General features: G+C 44.3%; 1 protein-coding gene across 1 annotated transcript in view; it reads right to left on the bottom strand.

The window, feature by feature from the left end:
• Nucleotides 1–3,109: 3,109 nt before the first annotated feature.
• USP12 (ubiquitin specific peptidase 12) overlaps nucleotides 3,110–24,850 on the bottom strand; it is a 100,415-nt gene continuing 78,674 nt past the window's right edge. The window contains exons 3-9 of the mRNA XM_069759049.1: nucleotides 21,552–21,765; nucleotides 13,500–13,729; nucleotides 11,577–11,653; nucleotides 9,649–9,732; nucleotides 7,507–7,704; nucleotides 6,911–6,989; nucleotides 3,110–3,696 (exon numbers count right to left, since the gene is read on the bottom strand). Of these exons, the coding sequence (XP_069615150.1) occupies nucleotides 3,595–3,696; nucleotides 6,911–6,989; nucleotides 7,507–7,704; nucleotides 9,649–9,732; nucleotides 11,577–11,653; nucleotides 13,500–13,729; nucleotides 21,552–21,765 (984 nt within the window). The 3' untranslated portion in view covers nucleotides 3,110–3,594. The remainder of the gene's footprint in view (nucleotides 3,697–6,910; nucleotides 6,990–7,506; nucleotides 7,705–9,648; nucleotides 9,733–11,576; nucleotides 11,654–13,499; nucleotides 13,730–21,551; nucleotides 21,766–24,850) is intronic.

Genomic DNA, 24,850 nt, shown 5'->3' with positions numbered 1-24,850 from the left:
TGTGAAACCCAATCTAGTCCAGGTATAATGCAAAAAGTATGCCGAGAGCCAATCCCTTCATGTTATGTCACTGCAGCTGCATCCCCCTCCTCCCCGTCTAGTATCTTCTCTATAACACTACATTCATTTTTTTGGTTACTGAGGAAATTTACTGAGATTCTCCATATAAGAAAATGGGAATTATGGCCTACCGGAAGCTGAGGAGGACATTTCCCCCCTCAATTGGATAGATTAAAAAATGTCATTCTGTATTAATGCAAATATGTACAATAACAAATTGTATTGTGGTACCGTGTTAGTCAGAAAAATCGATGTGAATACTTTTCTGCCCAATGATGACAGAAGTATTCTGGGAGTGATACCTTTATTGGCTAACCAGAAAATAATATGTTTGCAAGCTTTCAGAGCACAGTGGCTCCTTCTTCAGGCAAGATTCTTGCCTGAAGAAGGAGCCACTGTGCTCTGAAAGCTTGCAAACATATTTTCTGGTTAGCCAATAAAGGTATCACTCCCAGAATACTTCTGTCATCATTGGGCAGAAAAGTATTCACATGTATTAATGCAAAAAAAGTTTGAACAATAGGCAGATTCTGAAGAACAAAAAAATATCTTACAAGTTTTCAAACTATACTGTTTTAGGTGCTATAAAGAAATATTGCATGGAACATAATATAACCTGCACAGACATGATCTATAGGAAAGTGTTAACCCTTCGCCAGCATCAGTTTTTGGAACATTAAAAGCCCATCTCTCCCAATACAGATTGCACAAAATGTACCATTTCTTCTTCCGGCTTCTTTTTCTACCTTAAAGTCAATATCCATCTTTAGAATTATTTTGCATAATTTCTAGTTTTTTTTCTTCAGCATATCTTTGCGCTTTAAATCTCCAGCATAGACATGGATTTAAAGAAATAAAAAGCCGCGCACTTGCAGCCACCAGTAGAGGGAGCTAGTGACTTCATGGCATACTATTTATACACTGCACGCAATAATCTGACTGTATGCAGTGCGCGCGCTCTAGTGGCAGCTTCAAGTAGCTGGCATGTGTGTCTTCTAGATAAGGCTTTATTTATGCTCGGGTGCTAAACGAGTGTCTTCGGCACGCTCGAAAAATATATTTGAGTCCCCGCAGCTGATCGACAGCCACAACATATGCAGGGATTGTTTAACAGACAACCCCCGCAAGTGTTGTGACTGTCGAACAGCCCCGGGGACTCAAACAGATTTTTTTGAGCACACCGGAGACACCATTAACTTACAAGCACATTCGCTCATCATTAGTAATTTTTTAAGGAAGACCTACTGCCTCTCCGGACGATCAGTTTAATTATATATGTGTACTCTTAAAAGAAATAATAACGCTAGGCCGTTCCTCAGTTGTTCCTCCTGGAAAATGAAGAAGCATTTGACCACTGGGTGTTACCAAGAATGGAGAGGTCACCGCACCCCCTCACACTCTGTAGGAATATGTCCTTTTGGCAAGGGGGAATACTAACACCCGGTTGTCCGTATATACATCATACATTTCCAGGAGGAATAACATGTTAAAAAAAAAAAACAACAAAAAAACAAAAGGGGGGGCTTTGGCAGATTCTCTGTAAATACAGACAACCTGAAAAACACAATGAGATTTACAAGTGGAGGAATAAACCGATAATGTGCAGGTACATTATACCGCTATTATAACGGGGCGTTCGGCTTTCAGCTCTGCAGCCAGAGAGCGCGGACAGCGGACGACAGCTCGGACTTTGGTACATAATTCAGCATAGAACCAGCATCTCACAAAGACTAAAGAGTCATCCAGAACATGGCCGACACGTCTCCATCCGGCCGCTATCCTGCGCTCCAGACCCCATGTATCACAACCTCACAGATCTGTGTACATACATCGCATACACATGTACATATACACCGTAGAAGTCATTTCATTGGCCGGCCAGTAATTCTTAATTAGATTTGCTGATTATAGTCGCATATTAGATATTAGCAATTTATTTTGTGCTGATCAACCACCCACAAAAACTACTTTTGATTTTTTTTTTTTTTTTTTACATTTTATAAATTTCTAATGAACAAAATATAAAATAAATTTTGTATGCACTAATTCCTGTTAAAAAGGATAAGGAAATGGAAAGGTCTGTATTAGCAAAAAATGGCAGTCCTGGTGAAACAAAACAACTAGTTATTCCTCCTGGAAACAAAGAAAAATTGTCAAATCAAGTGCTTATTTCACTCCATGAAAAAAAAAAAAAATCACTTTTGCGCCTGGCATCCTGGGGGTCTCTAGGTCCCGTGGTATCATGACATGCGTCACTAGCTCCGAAGGGCCAGAGCCGCCCAGGATGCCGGGCTACAGATGTGGGGAGTAGATGTGAACAAGCCCCTGCACTGGCAGACTTACCGATAGACCAGGGCGGTGCTCAACTAAAACGGTCAGTAGTGATTTCACAGTGACAAGGGGCCAGTAATGTTCATATATTTCCAGGAGGAGTGACTGAGGAACAAAGCAAGACCTTAAGAAAAATGTGCTAGAGAATTGGGCAATAGAAGCATTTCACTAAAGAAGATGCGAGACCTCACCGGTCCTCCCCAACGCCGGCCCGGAATAAAGGAATTTTCCTCTCCCTGGGTATACACACATTTTCAATCATTGTGACCATTTATCATGTTCCTCTGGCAGCCTTTGACCAATAAATTAAGCAAAAATTTACATTTAGTGACTATATTTTGGGCGGCAAAAAAAAAAAAAAAAAAAATTAAATTCAACTTTAGACACCAAAAGGTCAACATTTGTGCGAAAATAAATTATTACCATTTCTGGTGCCTCCACCCCTCCCCCCACCCACTACAGAAAAAGAAAAAAAGAAGAGGGGCGATGACAGACACCCGTCACTGATCCCAAAGCTTATCATCTGAGCATAATGGATAAGCTTCTCCAGGCATTCAACAACCTGACTCGGTCTCTACTGTCCTTTTAAAGAAAGGCAATTGCGGTTGCTGGGCGCAAATATATATAAATATATATCTATTTTTTATCTTTTTTTTATTTTTACAGCGGCTTACTTTTTTTTTTTTGTGTGTGATTTTTTCGATTTTGCTTGTGGTGGAGAATGGACAGTGTGGAAACGCACAGGCTTCTGGTTGTGACTTCAGGAACACTCCACGTAGCTTCTAGCTAGCTAAAATAACGACCAACGACAAGAATCAATGACTGGAGGTCCGATCCACCAACGGTGAAGACCACCCGTGTTCTCGTTTTTCGCAGTAGTAGTGATGGGACTTTATGGTGAGCGTGATTCCTGAGAGCAAACAAATCAATTCTCGTGATATGAGTTTTCTTTTGTTTCCTTGATCCATGGTCTTTGCTTCGGCGTGTGCAAAGTGCGCTAATGCCCCCCTGAGCTCCCAGTACTCCAGGCTTTCCTCTGCTCATCTGTAGTAGCAGATACATATATACGTCACCTGTACACATATACCTCGCCACATATATGTGTCTGTATATATACACATATCTAGTGATCAGTGCTTTCTCCTTGTTCCTACTGTACGAAGAAGAAGAAATGAGGCAGAATGTATGTCTTTGTCACAGTTCTCAGTCTCGAGACTGGTAGAAGAGAATATACCCAGATTCAGAGTTTTTAGAGATGTCTGACGTTAACCCGTAGAATTCTTCTATCGCTTGTGCATCTATTTTCTGCAGAAATAGAAAAAAAAAACATGGGAATTTAATGGACGGCTGTAAAAAGTGATTTTAAAAACTATACAACTAAAGGGCAAGTCATTTACACAAAAAAAGGTTATCCATTAATTTTTTTTTTTTTACTATGAGCCTAAAGATTAACAGGCAGGTAGTTGCTAACTACCTGCTTGTTGTGCCGTCAGAGTGATCACTGACCGCTCCTGCCAGCGATTCAGCTGCTCCACGCCAAAAGAGAAGCTCTTCTTCTGGGCTGCTCTGTCGGGGGTGTGACTGCTGGCGTCATGCTGATTGACAGCCAACTTCCCGCATTTAGGAACACCAGTCATTGCTCTAGAGGCGTGACATCAGGGGAAGCAGCTGAATCGCCAGCAGGACCAGTCTGTGACCACGCTGTGGCAGCCAAGATCAGCGCTGGGCACAAGACAAGTAGTTAGTGACTACCTGAGTGTCCGTTCTTAGGAACATTGCATAAAATGTATATTAAAAAAAAAAAAAAAAAGGATTGCCCCTCTAAGGGCAGTCTCACATGTCCAGATATTTCCGGTACCGGAAAAATCGTTTCCCGGAATTATCCGTGTCCGTGTGCCGGTGCGTTTCTGTGGCACATCAGTGTGGCACACGTGTGCCACCCGTGTGCCCACTGGGTACCACACGCACCGTGCTGAAGCCCCATTCATATCTTCCCTACAGCAGCGTTTGCTGTAGAGAAGATATGAATATTAGTGTGTAAAATCAATATCTAGGTCCCCACCCCCCTCCCACCCCCTGTGAGCCCCCCCCGCTGTGATTAAAATACTCACCTAGCTTCCGGATCCCTCACAGCGTCCTGTCCTGGCCGCACCTTGTACTGTATGAGCGGTCACGTGGGGTCGCTCATTTACAGTAATGAATATGCGGCTCCACCCCTTTGGGAGGTGGAGCCCCATATTCATGATTGTAATCGGCGCACAGGGGTTGGGAGGGGGTGGGGACCTGGATATTGATTTTACACACTAATATTCATATCTTCTCTACAGCAAACGCTGCTGCAGGGAAGATATGAATGGGGCTTCAGCACCAGTGGGGGGGGGACAGCGCTTAATGTAGCGCTGTCTCCTGCACGGCACACGGACAACGTCCGTGTGCGGTACGTGTTTTACACGGACCCATTGACTTTAATGGGTCCGTGTAATCCGTGCGCTCCCACGAACACCGACATGTCTCCGTGTTTGGCACACGGAGACACGGTCTGCAAAAAAAATCAATGACATCTGAAAAGATGCATTGATTTTAATGCGTCTACGCGTGTCAGTGGCTCCGGTACGTGAGGAAACTGTCACCTCACGTACCGGAGCCACTGACGTGTGAAACCGGCCTAACAGGGATATTGTTACCTTGTAAAGGGGTTTTTGACTTTCAGAAAGTGGTCTCCAAACACTTAGACGCATGTAGAATATAGACAGATGGCGCTCACCCTAATCCACCCGCTGCTGCTCCGATCTCTGCTTTTTGGCTGCAGCAGTGAAAGCACAACTACAACTCACATCACCGCTGCAGCCAATCACTTAGATCAGCGGTTCTGCCAATGTAGACGGAAACGAATTGCTTAGCTTAATGAATGGCTGCAGCTGGGATGTGCGCTGTTCATGCAAGACTACTACAGCCGGCACAGAAATCGAGCCGATGCTGGACCCGGTGAGGAAAGGTTTTTATCCATTTTACTTGCCCGCGAGAGTTTGAACTTCACTTTGCAGACGGCGTAAAACCCCTTTAATTTCAGTGGACAGAGGGGTCTTGCAAAACAGATGATGCAACACTATTTCTGAATAATAATAATAATAATAATAATAATAGGTCCAGCTTAAAGCTCCCTATTCTTTCACCTCAACGGGCTCTATAAGAGGGTAAGGACGTACCAAGAGGGGTGTCAAACACAGAAAATCCTATTGAACGAGATTTCCCATTTGAAGAAAAAAAAAAAAAAAGGGGCGAGGGAGGTGGAAATAAAGTAAAGAAGCCATTAAGGCTGTGTGCACACGTTGCTGTTTTTTTGCGTTTTTTCCCCCCAAAAAACCACTATAAAACCGCAAACAAACCGCATACAATAAGCATCCCATCATTTAAAATGAATTCCGCATGTTTTGTGCACATGATGCGTTTTTTTCCACGAAAAAAACGCATCGCGGTAAAAACCGCAGCATGTTCATTAATTTTGCTGATTTCCCACTACAAAATGCATTGGGAAATGTCCGGAAAAAACCGCGGCAAAACCGCATGCAGATTTCTTGCAGAAAATGTCCGGTTTTTCTCAGGAATTTTCTGCGAGAAATCCTGAACGTGTGCACATAGAATGATAGAATAACCATTTAGGCTAAGAATTAAGTTGCAAAATTTGCTTGTGATTACACTCTGCAATTTTAATATGTTAAAATTACTCACGGGTCTATAAAATGGAGGGGTTTTTAGACTGCAGAGGTGGCCAGTAATCTATCAGTGGTGGCCAATTTCCTATTGGCTAGAGAACTTGTAAGTGCTGATCTGAAGCAGATCACTGGATCCGGCCAGCTTCAGGGCTCCTGCACTGCTCCAGAGGCAAAGCTGCCTCTGTAGTGGAAGTGCACAGTTCAGGCCAGGGGAGCAATGACATCCCTGGTCTGAACGGTTCCAATCAATCATCAGTATGGCACTGCCTCCCAGGCAAATAGGAAGCTCCTGAAGATAAATCATGAGAACAACCCCTTTAAACCCTCATGACCTGGTGCATGAATGCGCCAAACAGTTCTTTACGACAATATTCCAACCATCTACATGCGAGAGTGTTGAAGCCAAATCTCTGTTCTCGTTCTGTACCAAGGCCGGTATCTGGCAGCGGTCACAAGCACAGAAAAAATGTCAGAAAGCTGAAGAGGGGTTAGCGGAGCAGCAGTGCTGGAACAGCAGTGCTGGAACAGCGGAGGGTTCAGCAGGTAAGTAATGCCTCATACACAGAGAAATGTAAAAAAAAAAAAAAAAAAAAAAAAAAAAAACACCTTGAAATATAAATGGCAATAGGTTTCTGGATACATTTTGAACAAAGCGGGTGTAAATATTCACTATAAGAGAAAAGTCAAGAATTTCCAAATGTATTCAGTTTTTTTCTCCAGAAATTCTCTTCTCAGATCTTGATGATCAGAAAGTAATATGAAAAATAAAGTCAAAACTTAATTTAGTCTGTCTGGAAATTACTTGCCTCTACAATGTCATCATCAAACAACAGCCAGAAGTCGTGGCTCTTCACTATTGCAATATAATGTCCCCTGTTTGGACCACTGTCAAAATAAGGGGTGGGAAAAAAGAAAAAAGGAACAATTAATTTAATATCAATAGCGCCTGACACATTCTGTAACTTTACTGCTAAATATAAGTCTATAATTGCATTAGATGAATAGATCCATGTCTGTCCATCCTATGAGAAAGACCACCTCAGATTTATGTCACATGGCACCTCTTTCTAGGCGGAAACAGGAAAAAATAATAAACATAAAAAAAAAAAAAGAACATATACACTGCAATGCCAAGATTCAGTCTTCTGTAACTTTTTTAAAAAAATTAAAATAATTTAGCTTTGAAAGCGGTGAAGAGGCTACAAAAAGTGATAGGTCCATTCTTAAGAGCCGTTTTGGGATGGACGCCCCTTGTAGTTGAAATCTTTGGAAATTGCCTAAGCCAGGACTCACCATTAATCTAGACGGCAAACAAGGTCTACAATTATCAGGAACCTCTGGAGAACGTGTGCCAGTTTAGGCATGCACAACAACACAAGATCCTTACAGAACGCGATCCTACCTTCCACAGTGGACAACCACAGCGACAAGGTCATACATTCTGTCTGGGTTGGTGGCATCTCCCGATGTGTTAAAAAGTCGAAGCTCTAAAGGAAAAACTACTCGGTACGAGAGCTTAGTATATCGATGCAGCTGGTCCATGTACTTGAACCTTTTTAGGTGAAGAGCTAAAATCATAGGCAGCTTTTTTACTTTCATCCTGAAATGGACAAATACAACACGATTAGATATGAGAACGATCATCTGGACACCAACGGTTAACAAATGTGGCAATAAAATGATAATCCCCAGTGTCTGTTCTGTCAACCTTTACTTCCAAATGATACAACTATAATATATAAAAAAATATAAAGGGAACACTAATATTCCACATCCTAGATAGATCACTGAATTAAAGGGAACCTGTCACCCCGTTTTTTCAAGAAGAGCTAAAAATAGCATTAAATAGGGGCAGAGCTGGGCTTTACATTAGTGTATTTTGGAGCCTTTATTCCCCACTTATGCTGCCGATATACCTTTGTAAAGTTGCCGTCACTCACGCTGGTCAGGTCAAATGGGCGGTGACAGCGCTGTTTCTCCCCCAGATCTCCGTTGGTGGCGTAGTGGTGTGCGCATGTCCAAGTGGCGAATCCACTGCGCAGCTTCAAGGAAAATAACGCGATCTGCGCTATTCAGGCGTTTATCGGTGGGCGCGGCCATCTTTGTGAGGCCGCGCGTGCGCAGATGGTTCTTCTCGGCTTCCCGGGGCTTCAGGAAAATGGCCACGGGATGCCGCGCGTGCACAGATGGCGATCTCGACGGCCATTTTCCTGAAGCTGAGTTTGCATCTCGGCTGCAGGAAAATGGCTGCCGCGATCTCCATCTACGCACGCGCGGCCTCACAAAGATGGCCGCGCCACCGATAAACGGCTGAATAGCGCAGATCGCGCTATTTTCCTTGAAGCTGCGCAGTGGATTCGCCACTTGGACATGCGCACACCACTACGCCACCAACGGAGATCTGGGGGAGAAACAGCGCTGTCACCACGCCCATATGACCTGACCTGCGTGAGTGACAGCCCAAAACGGCGACTTTACAAAGGTATTTCGGCAGCTTAGGTGGGGAATAAAGGCTCCAAAATACACTAATGTAAAGCCCAGCTCTGCCCCTATTTAACGCTATTTTTAGCTCTTCTTGAAAAAACGGGGTGACAGGTTCCCTTTAAATACTCCAGTTGCAACTTTATTCATTACATAATGGAATGCATTGAGAGCAAAAAAAAACAAAGATAGTCAATGTAAATCAAAATTAATATCCCATGGACGTCTGATTTTGAATGTCATTCCAAATCCAAAGTGGAAAATGAAATTACAGGCTGATCCAACTTCAGTGGAAATGCCTCAAGACAAGAAGACAATGCCTCAAAACATCCATGAAGAGCACAGGGCGCAAATGTCAAATCTGCCAATCTTGGTGTTCTCTGGCAAATGTCAATCGCCCTGCACGGTGTTGGGCTGTAAGCACAACACCCACTTGTAAACATCTGGCCCTAATACCACCCTCATAGTCTGTTTCTGACAGTGTGAGCAGACACATGGATGTTAGTGGCCTGCTGGAGGTCACTTTACAGGGCTCTGGCACTGCCCCTCCTTGCATAATAGAGGAGGTAATGGTCCTGCTGCTGGGTTGTTGCCCTCCTACTGCCCCCTCCACTTCTCCTGGTATGTACTCCATGCACTGGACACTGTGCTGACAGACACAGGTACCCTTGTTGCCACTGCTCACATTGATGTGCCACGCTGGATGAGCTGCACTACCTGAGCAACTTCCGGGGGTTGTAAACACCGCCTCATGCTACTGTACAGTACCAAAAGAATGAACAGAGAAATGGTCTGTGGTCACCCCCTGCAGAACCACTCCTTTATAGCGGTTGTCTTGCTAATTGCCTATCATCTCTACCTGCCATCTGCTCCATTAGCACAACAGCGGGGAAATGGATTATAGTGTTGCTTCATAACTGGACAGGTTGATTTCACAAGTGTGATTAACTTGGAGTTACATTGTGTTGTTTAAGTGTTCCCTTTATTTTTTTGAACAGTGTAAATCATGTCTGAAACGTTATCTCAGGGTCAGTACATAAGTCGCCATTGCAAAATACATCACCTCTTATGTGCTTCCTGCTTACTGCGACATTCTTCACAGTAATACTTGTACTCACTACAAAGGGTCTCCGTGTTGCTAAAACCCCTAAAGTGAATAAATACATAGAATTAATTAAAATAAACTGGTGATGGTTGACACATAATTACTAGTGATGAGCGACCGTGCTTGGATGACGTGTTATTTGAGCAAGCTTGGGTGTTATCCGAGTATTTAGGGTGTGCTTAAACAATATGTTCGAGTCCCTGCGGCTGCATGGTTTGTGGCGGTTAGGCAATCCCTGCATGTGTTACGGCTGTCAAACAGCCACGAGACATGAAGCCACAGGGACACAAATATATTATTCGAGCACGCCGAGGATACTCGGATAACACCTGAGCATGCTCCAACACCTAATCCAAGCACGTTCTCTCATCACCAATACTTAAAGTTGACAAATCTTAACATCCCCCAATGAAGAGATCAGGGAACCAGGTTATGATTTTCCCATACATTGGCCCTGCAAGGAAGAGATCCATACCAAGCTTACGCTATCCTGTATCCATGGGGGCAAGGAAAACTCACCAATTGTGGGGGGTCCAACTGTGGATACGGAGCATGGGGGTCTGAAGTGATGGCCAAAATGCACATCTCCGCTCCATTCATTAACTATGGGACTACCGGGGATAGAGTGGGACACACCTGTCTTCTTGCAGAGCGTGATGGGAAAGCAGGGGTGCACGCTCCACCTACACTCCATGCAGCCAGGGTTTTGTAAAGCCCCGTTCTCAAGATTTTTGGTTCTAGAGGTCAGACCCACAGAAACGTTGTCCAATATCCTAAAGATAGGGGACAGCTTTTTAAGAGGGTTTCCAATTTCGTGAGAAACCCTCTTCCCAGGCACAGTTTATTCTAAAAAGAAAAGTCCAGATCCAGCACTGAGTCTCCATCGCTGCCCCCAGCGTCTGTTATTGTCTGACCGATCAGTGGGGTCAGCAGCTAGTGGGTAAAGCTGCTGACCTCAGTTACTGGCTGCGGTGCCTTTGAAACCGGAAAACCCCTTTAACTTGGTAAAAACCTTTTAAGCAAAGTTCCAATTGCACTGGATTACACATCCTGCACCGATCCTGAATCATGGCAAAAATTATAGCCCAGAGGTGCATTTACAATGCGAAAGCATGCAGACAGAAACATGTGCCTCTGGGGGTACTGGGTCTCATCAGGGAGATTCAGCTACAGAATAAGGTCATACAGGTAACGCACCATAAGGAAAAAGGTATGCAAATCAGTCCTTTATCAGAAGGAAGAAAACTGTCTCTAGACTGCCACCGATCCACGGTAATTACCCTACAAGTCAATATCGGACCCTGGTCTTGCAACATAAAATCCCCGTGATGTCGGAAGGCTCAGAAAAAGGTCTGGCCATAATCCACAATGTAGCTACGCTCAATGGAAGGCATTATGAGGACAGGGTCTTTCCTTCTGGAAGAGAACTAGTCTGCGCAACAAATACAATATATTTAACAGCTTAGCGGCGTCACTATGGTGCAGCGAGTTCATCAGAAATAGATGAACCTAGATGAGAAGTGTGTGCTATTAAAGGGACTCGGTCACCTGAATTTGGAGGGAACAATCTTCAGCCATAGGGGCAGGGTTTTTGGGTGTTTGATTCACCCTTTCCTTACCCGCTGGCTGCATGCTGGGGGTAAGGAAAGGGTGAATCAAACACCCGAAAACCCCGCCCCTATGGCTGAAGATTGTTCCCTCCAAATTCAGGTGACAGAGTCCCTTTAACTTGGAAAACTGTAGTGTATACGGTAAGCAGCAATGGTGCGTTCAGGCGACTTATATACACAGTTCAGTGGTTTTCCTCTATAATAACGTGAAAAAAGAAGGCATGGGGTAAGAGTGCTGAAAACCAGCCCGCATGGATCGCGAACTGAATGAGTTACCTTAAACAGTGTGTGATCGATGTGTTCTGTTCAACATCTACAGAAAGATCTAAAAAATCTTCATCTTTACTGCTTATCTGCAAAAAAATATAACATATTTATAAAAATACATTTAGATGTCCCAATTCTTCAGAGCCCCCTACCGAGGTCCCTCTTACACCAGCCGGCAGGCAGCACCATGTAACGGCCGATCAGCAGATTGGCAGCGGATTAATAACCTGTATACACAGGCTCAGAGGCAAACGGAGTGATCTGTAATAGATCATTCAGGGCATAAAGGCCGCCAGTGCTCTCGGCAGCACAAGTATGGTTTACATAGGAATATGTCGAGAGCCATTTTCTCCCTTAGCATACGCTCATTAAAGCGACCCCTGCGGAGACCTCCAGCAAATCATTATGGTCGGCGGGAGAAATCTGGTGGTGGATGTTCATTTTCTCTGCAGTGCCATCAAAGGAGAAATTAAGGTTCAAGGCCCTCAAATTCATTGCAAGAAAGTCGTCCAAACTAGTCGGGTTCTGCGGAACTGGGCAACCATCTGTCATGTATGGAGGCCTCCCAGCGAGCGGATAGTGGTGGAGAGAGGGATAAGGCCACTGAAAGTTCAAAGCCCAATCCTTTGTATTCAAATAAATGTAATAAATGTAATCGCTGATGTGTGTAATGTATCTGTATACCACAAGGCTGCATGATTGTGGAGTCCAGACTAATCCAGCTCTGCCCTTGGCCGGCTCTGCACAGCGCTGTAGCAGTTGATTGACAAGTCTCTTTCTATGTACACAGGAGACCTGCCGCACTGCTGGCAAAAGCTTCCCTCAGGGGTGGTATTGGAGTGGTCAGGTCTCGTCTCCGGCTATGGTCCTTGGCCGGATCTATAAAGTAACCCCGGGGCGATTCAGTGAATAATGCACTTGGCTGCAATCATGCTGCCCGTTGTTAGAGCAACATGAATCGTCTGACTGGTTCCCTTTAAAAACGGATATGAACATGAATATAGAGGCTGATACAAAAAAATAAATAAGATTTTCATTTTGACTATCACTGTATTATAAGACGCTCTGTAGTTTCCTACTATACTTTGTTTCAAACCCTCCTTATTTTTTTTAAGATCTCGGCTTACTGTCAGCAAACTACATATTCTTGCATTCATCCAGAAGCTGAAATCCTGCTGTGATCGCTTCCATCTGGCAGTGCACACCTTATTACTGCAGTAACAAGCAGTCATCACCTACCCAACGTGACAACCACTGACACCAGACACACTTGTCCCACCGAACTGAGCGGCAGAGTCCATGCTCGACCAGCGCTCCATTCATTGACTATGGGTCTGATGGAGAAAGCCTCTGGTGCCCTAGTGGTGGCCACCTTATCTCCAGAGCAGAATTTCATATCAAGACCATGCTTAGGCACCTTCCTTTCTTGTATTTTTCCCTCATTTCTCCTCCGACGCTGTTTTTCAGGGCACATAAGTCAATAAATCTGTGTGCACACGTTGCGGATTCTCTGCGGATCCGCAGCCGATTTCCAGTACAATGTAAATTAATGTGAAAAAAAACAAAAAAACGCTGTACTAATGGTGCGGAAAATTCCGTGCGGAAACGCTGCGGATTAAAAGAAGTAGAATGTCACTTCTTTGCAGATCCGCAGCGTTTTTTTTTTTAACCATTCCATTATAGAAATCCGCAGGGGTAAAAAACGCTGAAAATCTGCAAAAAAAACCGCAGCAAAACCACCCCAAAAAACGATGCAGATCCGCACACAAAAAAACCGCGACAAATCCGCAGCTGCGTTTTCTGCCAAGACATGCAGAATCCGCACCAGAAATTCCTAAACCTAATCCGCAACGTGTGCACATAGCCTTAATATCATATGTGAGCAGCTTCCCATTGCATGTAAATCTCCAATATATAAAAAGACAATCTCACCGTCTCACATGTAAGACATCTGGTTTCATTAGTTAACGTTCCCTGAAAGATCTCGTGCACCCAGGTGGGGTCCGGCGTGCTGTTATTGTTCTCATTATCCAGGTTCCCGTTGGGTATCCGGCCGTTCTGCTTTTCCTGCTTTCTCTCTTCTTGTAATATATCGGCGATCGTATTGAGCAGGTAGTTTAAGAACTCATGAGCGTCCTGTTGCATGTAGTTGTCGAAAAGTTCTGAAAAAGAAAGCAGACCTGAGCTACAGAAAGTCTCCAAGTGCCTACAACTGGGAGACAAATAGTATGCAATATTAAAGGGGGTTATCGAAAATTAGAATCAAGGGTCAGGATTTATTTCATGTTTTATTTTTATGGTGTTTTTTTCTTTTAAATGGTGCTGAGCTGCAATACCAGGGATGAGCCATGGTCAAGCATGGCTCTGTTTCTAGAGAAATAAAAAAATAACCTGACCCTCTCTCTAACCTGTCGATTACCACCGGGGAATGATGTGCTGATAATAGGTGCTTATTCCTATGAAAAAATTATTAGCAGTCACGTGTTTTTGTGGCTCGCCAGGTGTAAGAGGGGGCATGGATGATGATCTTCTCACCGTACACATCCCCCTCCATAGATGAACTATTGGGAGCGGCAGCAATGAGACCCTACTAGCAACAGCGGCGTTCACTAAAGCATTGCGGACCCTCAGTGTTAATGACCATAGAAGCGTGGTCGGGCCCGATACTGCAGCAAAACCAAACGTGACCACAAGTACGTTCATTTTGCAAAATATTAAAAGTTTCTGAGTTTTTAGTGCGATTTCTTATTTTTCATTAATAAAACTGCACTATTTGTTACCAAATTTCACAATATAAGCTGCAGACATTATTAAATGGATTCCTTAAACCTAATGAGGCTGGTGTACACACATGGAAAATCCAGGTCAGAATGAATAATTAGGACCTTCATATAAGTATTTTCTGAGAGATCTCGTGAGTCCAAGTGTATTCAACCTCCGCCCACCCAGCTCAACAACTGCGGCTTGTACAGAGCAGTGTGAGATCAGCATGGAGGAGGAGGGACACTGAGGAGCTGACAATCAGTCTAGCTGGGCGGAGACGGAGGTAAACTTTCATAAAGTTAGTGTCATTAAAATACAGTCATTTTGAGATGGATTTCCAAAGTTAATACATCAGCCTCGTCATGCCCCATGCTGGATGCCTGTGTATAGAGTGGCTCATGAGAAAGCGCCACACATGGCCCTTAAAGGGAATCTGTCTGAAAGTTTTTGCTATGTAATCTGAGGGCAGAATGAGGTAGAGGTTGAGACACTGAATTTAGGGATGTGTCCCTTCTTAGACTTAGATTATCACTGCCCAGACTAGCTGCCTGTATGCAAACTCGTCCAAATGCACCACAAGCACTGATCACCAGCTTACTGTCAGAAGATAATGTACATACACCACCTGGTGTGGGTACGCTTAGCTATCTGAGCTCAGCTACAACTTAAAAAACGCTTATTCAATCACAATTGCTGCTCCCAGTAATCTAAAGGTACCTTCACACTGAACGATATCGTTGAGTTTGACAGGCAGCAGCGATCAGGACCCTGCTGTGCCATCGTTGGTCGGAGCAGAAAGTCCAGCACTTTATTTCGTCGCTGGACTCCCGCAGACATCGCTGAATCGGCATGTGTGACGCCGATTCAGCGATGTCTTCACTGGTAACCAGGGTAAACATCGGGTTACTAAGCGCAAGGCCGCGCTTAGTAACCCGATGTTTACCCTGGTTACCAGCGTAAACGTAAAAAAAAAAAAAAAAAAAAAAAACACTACATACTTACATTCCGGTGTCTGTCCTCCAGCGCTGTGCTTCTCTGCACTGTGTAAGCGCCACCCGGAAAGCAGAGCACAGCAGTGACGTCACCGCTCTGCTTTCCGGCTGGCGCTCACAGTCAGTGCAGAGAAGCACAGCGCCGGGGGACAGACATCGGAATGTAAGTATGTAGGGTTTTTTTTTTTACGTTTACGCTGGTAACCAGGGTAAACATCGGGTTACTAAGCGCAGCCCTGTGCTTAGTAACTCGATGTTTACCCTGGTTACCAGGGGACTTCGCATAGTTGGTCGCTGGAGAGCTGTCTGTGTGACAGCTCTCCAGCGACGCTGCAGCGATCGGGATCGTTGTCTAGATCGCTGCAGCGTCGCTAAATGTGACGGTACCTTAAGTGTTACATAGCTGGAATCTGGGTCTCTGCCCGTACAATATGCTGCTCTCAAAAAAGAGGTAGAAAAAACCTGGCGACAGATTCTCATGTTCCCTAATGGGAATTAAAAGTAAAAAAAAAAAAAAAAAAATTCATATATATATTTAAAACAAGATACTATAATGTAAAATAATAATGTAATGTATATACCAGTAGGTATAGCAGCCAAAAAAAAATAAGGTTGCGTGTAGACATGAGTGAACCCGGACATTAAAGTTTGGCATCCGTACCGACCACCTACTGCTCAGGCACAGACACCGAACAATAACTTCACCAGGAAGTCAATGTTACGGTTCGGGTTCGCCTCCCCGAACACCAGTGTTTGTCACACCGTGTCTAATAGACAGTAAAATCATCACCGCCGGTCAGATAGCTGTGGTTCCCACACTGTCAAATCACAGAGTGAGCCTGCAGCTGTAATTAGAGGTATAAAGATTACCTCCGGTAATTGTTGTCAGCTGATGGGACTACTGCTCACATCAGCCAACGCCTGCTGCCGCTAATAATAGTGAGAGCAGGAGCGGCTGATGGGAGTATTCATCAGGCGGCGCATGCACTCCAAACAAATAATTTAAAAAAAATAAAAAAACGTGTGGATTCCCCTGTATTTTTGATAACCAGCCAAGCAAAACTCATAGGTGGAGACTGCAACCCTCAGCTGTATTTTTTAATTATTCAAATAAATAATTAAAAAAAAAAAAACGGTGTGGGTTCCCCTTCATTTTTGACAACCAGCCAAGCTAAAGCAGACAGCTGGGGGCTTGTATTCTCAGGCTGATAATCGGACATGGATACTACCCCCTCCAACCCAAAAACAGCAACCCTCAGCTGCCCAGAAAAGAAAAGGCACATCTATTAGATGCACCAATGTTGATGCTTTGCCCGGCTCTTCCCACTTGCACTGTAGCAGTGGCAAGTGGGGTTCATATTTGTGATGTTGATGTCACCTTTGTATTGTCCAATGACATTGAGCCCATGGATTAGTAATGGAGACCCCTCTCCATTACTAATCCCATAGTTATATGGTAAATAAAGACACAGCAATAATAAACTATTTTATTTGAAATAAAACACGCTTTTACTTTACATAAATATAACAAACACAGTTACACTCACCTAATGCCCAGTACCACCAAATCCCTCGTTTCCTGTAATAAAACAACAATATTCCTCACCTGTCCGTTGCTCTGTCGCACGCCGTAATCAATGTCTGTGGGATAAATAGTTTTCAATCTGGACAGTGCCAAGATGTGACCGTCCAGGCTGAGCACCACTGGTGAATGAGCTCACAGTGCACAGGCGAGTTCACAGCAGTTCATATTTACTGAAGAGAAATTCTCCCAGGGAACTCCCCTCTGCATCTTGAGACTTATTTTTTTTTCAAAGTGCTAGCTGGGATCTCACAGAGGTCACTGCAGTGCAGCCCAACTGGAAACGCAGCTTCATTGACAGGTAGTAAACTTGATGATGTCACGGCTAGTCACTGATGCTGCGCTTGCAGCAGCTCATTTACTGTACTAGTGGTTCTCAGCCTGAACGGTCCCATCTTGGCACCGTCCAGGTTGAAAACTATTTATCCCCAGAAATGGATTATGCCGTGGAACAGAACGACGGACAGGTGAGTGATATTGTTTTGTTTTATTACAGGAGACGATGGCTTCAATGGAATGGCAGTTGACACGAGTACGGTTTAATTTAGAATCATTAAAGGAGTCTGCGTCATTCTTTCAATTAACGGACTTCATTCTGGCTGTGTCTTTATTTACAATAATTTAGGATTAGTAATGGACAGGTGTCTTACAGATGCCTCTCCATTACCAAGCTGTGGGCTTGATATAACCATACAATACAAAGGCGACAATCGCACAAATCTGAACCCCACTTGCCACCACTACAGGGCAAGTGAGAACAGCTGGGCAAAGCGTCAGAATTGGCGCATCTAATAGATGCGGTCTGCTATTTTTAGGCTGTGAGGGGGGGGAAGACACCAATATCGATGGCCCCTTACCAGCCTGAGAATACCAGCCCCCAGCTTTAGTTTGGCTGGTTGCCAAAAATGAAAGGGGTGGGGGTCCCACGTGGCATTTTTTATTTATGTAAATAATTAAAAAAACAGTGTGGGGACCCCTCTATTTTTGATATCCAGCTTTGCCAGCGCTGACAGTTGAAGGTAGCAGCCCCCAGCTGTTAAGTTTTGCCTGGATGGTTATAGAAAATACAGGGGAACCCACACCGTATTTTTTATTTATGCATTTATTTATAGCGCAGACGGTGGGTGAGAATACTCACATCAGCTGCTCCTGCTGTCACTGTAGTCCCATCAGCCGACACCAATGACAGGAGGTAAACTTTACATTTCTGATCATAGCTGTGGGCTAATGCTGTGATTGGACGGCGTGGGAACCGTGGATGTCTGATCTCAGCACTGTGAGGGAAAATTCTCACGGTGCTGAGGCGAATTCACCAAAGTTCACTGAGAATTTCACTGCAGTGAATTTGAACTGTGGGGAACTCACGGTGCAGAGGTCACCACAGTTCATTTGCCTTCTGAGAACAGTGTCCGTGCCCGTCAGTAACCTCGATGACGTCACCACTAGTCACAGACGCTGCACTCGCAGCAGCTCATTCACTAGTGGCTCACAGCCTGGACGGTTGCAGCTTGGCACCGTCCAGATTGAAAACTATTTATCACCCAGACATGGATTACAGCGTGGGACAGAACGACGGACAGATAAGGGATATTGTTGTTTTTTATTTTTATTTTATTATGGGAGATGAGGGATTTAGTGGCATTAGGTGCTATACTCATCTGTGCTTGTCACTTTCAAATAAAAACAGAAAACTGTGTTTTGTTTTATTTCAGACTTTATTCTGGCTGTGTGTTTGGATTAGTAATGGATGGGGTCTTATAGACGCTTCTACATTACAAATCTGTGAGCTTGATGTCACCAAACAATACAAAAGGTGACATGAACCCCAAAAATATGAACCCCAACCGCCATCGCTACAGGGCAAGTGGGAAAAGCCGGGCAAAGCACCCAAATTGCTACATCTAATAGACGTGCTAATTCTGGATGGCTGCAATTTTTTGGCTGGGGGGGCGCAATATCCATGGCCTTTTCTTTTATTATTATTTATTTACAACGCAGGAGCCGGCTGACGAATACTCCCATCAGCTGCTCTTACGCTCACTGTTATTAGCAGCAGCAGGCGTCGGCCAATGGGAGTAGTCTCACCAGCCGACTCTAGTGATCGGAGGTAAAGTTTATACCTCCGATCACAGCTGGGCGCTCACGCTGTCTTCTGACACCGTGGGAACGGTGGCTCTCTGACCGGTGGTGATGATTTTACCGCTGATCAGAAGCGGTGTTTGCTGCGCGGTCATGCACATGACTGCATGGTAAACACTGGATGTTCGGGCCCCTCATTCAAGTGAATGGGATCCGGGTTTGGGTCCAAGTACCGTTCTGGTACCCAAACAATTTTTTTTTTTTTTTAAATGTTTGGCCGAACCCGCTGGATCAGAACATCCAGATGTCTGCCCATCTTTAGTTATGTGGATGGAAAAAAAAACAAGTTACGCCTCTTGTAAGGAGGGGAACCAAACACGACCACGTAACACCAGAAAAGAGTGAATAGACTCTGGTAGAACGATATCCTATTCTATAAAAAAAAAAAATTACTGACATCCGAAAATAGGTGTGAACAGGGTTTTAAACCAATAAAAATGATGCTGGATCTGTGGCTGTATATAAAGTTATCCGTTCCCAAAGACAGTGACCATACAATAGGAATGCTGCACAGATGGAGGAATCGCACTTAGACCATGATCTGCACCACCGACATCTTGTGTACACTGCCAGAAAACTCGCCAGCTCAAACGTAACAAGGTGGAGGTGTGAATGTCGCGCCTAGAGGGTACGAGCTCTTACTAACCGCAGCATTAAGAAGATTTCATTTCTAAAAAGGTACATACACCTTAGATTAGCGAGGTGAAGCTCATCAACTGGAGGCGCAGGTCCCAGCCAGTGCATCAGTAGAAAGCAGGAGCTCCAGAACAAGAACTGCACTGATTACTGAGCCGCGTATTATCAGTGCAGATTCCAAGGCTAAGAAGGGCTTAAAGGGGTTTTCTGCTGTCAACAAGGGCAGAGACGCTGAGCTCCGTTACTGGCTGCAATGCTATAGACCAGGGGTCCCCAACTCCAGTCCTCAAGGCCCACCAACATGTCATGTTTTCAGGATTTCCTTAGTCTTGCCCAGGTAATAATTGCATCACCTGTGCAATGCAAAGGAAATCCTGAAAACATGACCTGTTGGTGGGCCTTGAGGACTGGAGTTGGGGACCCCTGCTATAGACAAGACATCAGTGCTGTAGACTATAACAGGCATAAGGAGCAGTGGTGCAGACTCCATGCTGGACCTGGGGAGGGTGAATAAACTTTTTTTTTTAAAGTGCAGACAGCTTTTTTCCAAAACCGGAAAACACCATTTAAGAACAGGAGATGGCATCAGATGACTGCAGGTCCTGCAACCAATGGAAGTCTAGAGGATTGATAACTGCGAGGGAGGCGAGAAAGGAGACCGTTCATTGAGCCTCTGAGCAGCTGAACAGATGTGCAGAACAGAAAAGCACTGGGGGCTACGATTACACTGATAATCATCATCCAGTTGTAGCTTCAGCAAAAAGCAACAGATTCCGCTTACACCAGCATTATACAAATGTACGGGGACAGCAGTGCATTTTCATCTTCCCACCGAAAACAGAACAGCCGAGAACGATAAAATAAGGTCAGACAACTGGTAGCAAAGGTGGATGGCCGCATGATCACATCCCGAGGACTACTCCCATCACTGCTCTATATTTTCTCAAGACATATGGAGATTTGAAAAAAGGGCTTGTCCGCTTGTATGGGCAGAGATTATGGGGCTGTACAACACAAATACATAATACTACAGTGTACAGGAGGCCTTACGGACGATGTTAGGGGTGTGCACACCAGTGTTTTGGGATGTGGATTTATGTGCCTTACCATCAAGGCATTCTTAAAAAAAAAAAATGCACAAAAAAGTAAAAACAAAAATCTCAACAATCCTTTATCGTCCTATTTGTGTTTAATAGAATTTTGTATCGTATTAAAATTAAACCGGATAAATATATTAAGAGAAAACTGGCTGCAGCAGAAGCCTCTCCCCTCTCTGCAGTAGGACAAATTGATCCGCAGGAGCCTCACCTCTTCAGGACACGTGACGTACTGGCGAGTCGTAACGGCACACCGTCTGATGAGCGCTCTATGCTTTATCACGCTGCTCTGAAGCAGGATTACTACATCTAGCCAATGTTGTGCAGAGGCAAAAGCGGTCTCTACCGCCAGACTAACAGCTTATTGTTGGCCAACGGCACAGCCACGCCGCTGGTTTGATCTTCGGGATTACACCGCTCCCGGCAGACAGAAGACAGATTAAAACACTCTTTAATTTTTTTTATTTTTTATCTAGGAATCTATAGCAATTGCTTATCCCTTTGTGACTGTTGGATGTCAGACCTCTCGAAACCCCCTACTGCTCAGCTACAGCACCAGGCGCTGCGGTCATACGGTAGGGCTGCGGTACATGGACCATCAATGCAGAAGGTGCAGCACTCAACCGCACCGCTCTACACCTTTGTGGTAGTCGGATTACACACTCATGGTCTTTCCTAACAAGACCCCAAAGCTTCATCTTTCTATCGGTTCAACAGCTTAAACATGCGAGACAAAAACAATGATAAATAAAAGAAGAGGATGAGCAATACTTACCATTTTCTTTCCGTAACCGGGTAATAAACTTCTTTGGAGGAATAACTCCAACTTTTTTCTTTTGCGTGGCTATGCTGTGGAAGAGGTCAGCCAGGCAGGTAAGGAGATTCTCCTTCTTTCTGGGTTGGCTTTTGTAAGCGAGAACTTTTTCTCGAAAAGGGCGGCAGAAATAAAGTGCCTGTAGGACAGAGTTGCAGTAGCAGGTATTCCCGAACTGAGGATGTAAAGGAGAAAAGAAGAAGAGGTTACCACATGTGGGCTACTGAAAGTCCACTGGAGGCTTGCGTGTGATGACTTTGCTGCTGACTGACCCATTTGATCATATTTAAAGGGATTTTATAAACTCAGAGGTGGTGTCCATTGGCTTTGGGGGTTTTAAAGCTCAATTTTTTTTATTCCTGGACAACCTCTTTCAAGCTCAAATATTAGCAATAAGTAAAAGCACAACTACACAAAGTCGGTTACCATGGAGACACAAAGCTCTGCATACAGGCTGCAGTAACAAAAACATAAAGGACATTTTTTCATCAAGACTATGTTCCATGTCGCAGAATTCTCATTTTAGATGCACTGGGACAATAAAAAGGCGCATAACCTTCAACATCTATACTGTAATGTGCTCTAAATCACACACAGACTTTTTCCAAGATTTGTCAGATAAGGTTTTGCTTTGCCTACCAAATTATGACTGATAACATTTCTGTAACCCAATCTGGTGGGGGCAAAAAAAAAAAAAAAAAGGCTTTCCCATCACAGCTCCGGATCCCATGACCATTAGCTCTAGATGTGACAGATGCTTTTTAAAATACGGGTCAGAAATGGCAATCAACGTTTGGTTGGTTTTGGTGAAAAAGAGTAAAGGGTAAAGTTTTCTTCAGTTTTGTTCAATGAGACCAAGATAAAAATGTAGAATTCAGTTTGGAGAGACTGAAGGAGACAGGATAAAGACATTTTATGGAAGCTTTAGTAAACTGGTGTGATTCTATAATGGAGCAGGTGAGAACGTTACAAAAATGGATGAAAAGAAAAAAAAAAAAAAAAAAAGCAGGTAAAAGAAGCAGCAGCAATTGTGATTTAAATGTGATGTATTTGAGAATAAAGAGGATTAGAAGTAAGGCGAGCAGTATACAGTCACTTGGCTCTGCCTCTGGAGTCATGAAGCATAATGGTATTACGCCACATTCACACCGTCAGTATTTGGTCAGTATTTTACATCAGTATTTGTAAGCCAAAACCAGGAGAGGAACAATCAGAGGAAAAGTATAATAGAAACATATGCACCACTTCTGTATTCCTCACCTCTCCTGGTTTTGGCTTACAAATACGGATTTAGAAAACTGACCAAATACTGTTCGTGTGAACATGGTCCAAAGGTAGCTTCTACATAAACTAGAGAGCAGTCAGTCGTATAGAAGTAGCATTGCCACCGTGCACAGATAGAGTTCAGGGAACAATACAACTTGCATGGAAGTTCTATGATCAGCCTTACAGAACAATTAATAGAAAAGACTAAAGTTCTGGACAATGGCAGAGGAGATAATTTAGAGGGAACGTAGATGAGGTCTGTGTGTACAGCTCTGGGAATCAAGTAAGCAGCATTGGAAGGGTTAGAGAAGGATGGATGGAAGGAGGAGAGCATGAAAGAAGCTCTGAATGTAGAGGTGTCAGGTGGAGATTATGGACCATGCATATTTCCCTACCAAGCACATGCACGCTTGGCTCGCTGGTCAGGAGGCGGTTGTATGTGGTACCGTGAAAACCAGGGGCCTTCTTACTGGAGAGCATTGTGTTAGTACCTAGCGAGAGCACAGAGGGCACCATTACTGTAAAGATCACCGTTATCATTTGTGGTAGTATTAGCGCCAGCTTGGCAGGTTTAGTTTAGGGGCAATATCTATCTGCATTATTGTTTATGTAGCATAATTTGGAGAAGTAATGACAATCAATCGTCACAAAATTGGCCGTAACAGTCGGATGGAGAGTTTGTGTAAAGTAGGAAAAGGGACACACGAAGCGTTAAATGTGTCTGTGTGGCAAACTATTCAGATACAAGTTCTTCCAGGAGGTTTGGGTCAGATGGAATAGACGGGAAAAGTGGGCAATTCATCACAAAAAGATCATCAACTTGTAAGTCACTGGATTGAAAGGGGTTGTCCTCTACTAGGACCACCCTTCTGGATCTGAATGTTTGGCATCAATAAAGTAAACACTCTTACACTCCCCTCCGATGCCGGCACACGTGTTCCCGGGGCTGTCATGCTGCTATGGACACGTGAATCGGGCTCCCTATCAGCGCTGGCGTCACTGTCCCCACCTTCAGACGAATTGAACATCAACAAGAAGCCATTGCTGTGGCCGATCTCTGACCTCTTCTTGATGTTCGATTTGTCTGAAGGGGAGGACAGTGACGCCAGCGCTGATTGGGTGGCGGCATCACAACAACCGCACAAGAGCTCCAGGAACACAAGTGCCCATAGCGCTGGAACAGCGCCGGCACAGGAGGAGAGTATAGGCGGTTTTATATTATCAGCACCTAACATTCAGATCGAGAGTGAATGTCCTAGTGGCGGACAGCCCCTTTACCTGTAGTCACTTTTATGGTCCCCACAACTGGAGTGTACCGCTATACAGTGACTACATGGTGGCAATATTAGTCTCTTTATAGGGTTTTTCTTTTATTATGTAACAGTTTGGAGGTATAAAGCAGTCACTATGTATCCGTACAGTGGTAGTGTTGGTTATATTGGTCTTCGCACATACAGTACAATTCTTACACTGTGTAAACTTAGACTAGACAATCCTAAAATACCCCAGATTAATCACAGTGGTTCATGCGGTTTGATAACTCTGGTAAATTTGTAGACTTTAATCTAATCTTACACAACTTGTGACTTGACTCACTTTGTGAAGAAAATGCGTGACATGATTTTGGCGCACAGTGCTGCACATGAGTCGATAGCTCTTTAAAGGGAACCTGTCATCCCCAAAATCGAAGGTGAGCTAAGCCCACCGTCATCAGGGGCTTATCTACAGCATTCTGTAATGCTGTAGATAAGCCCCCAAAGTATCCTGAAAGATTAGAAAAAGAGGTTAGATTATACTCACCCAGGGGCGTTCCCGCTGTGGTCCAGTACGATGGGTGTCACGGTCCGGGGCCTCCCATCGTCTTACGATGACGTCCTCTTCTTGTCTTCACGCTGCGGCTTCGGCGCACTTTGTCTGCCCTGTTGAGGGCAGAGCAAAGTACAGCAGTGCACAGGCGCCGGGCCTCTCTGACCCGGCACACTCAACAGGACAAA

Source organism: Ranitomeya imitator, chromosome 3 (genome assembly GCF_032444005.1).
Source record: "Ranitomeya imitator isolate aRanImi1 chromosome 3, aRanImi1.pri, whole genome shotgun sequence".
Classification (NCBI taxonomy): domain Eukaryota; kingdom Metazoa; phylum Chordata; class Amphibia; order Anura; family Dendrobatidae; genus Ranitomeya; species Ranitomeya imitator.
The sequence above is the reverse complement of the archived record's forward strand: the minus strand, read 5'-3'. Positions and strand labels throughout refer to the sequence as shown.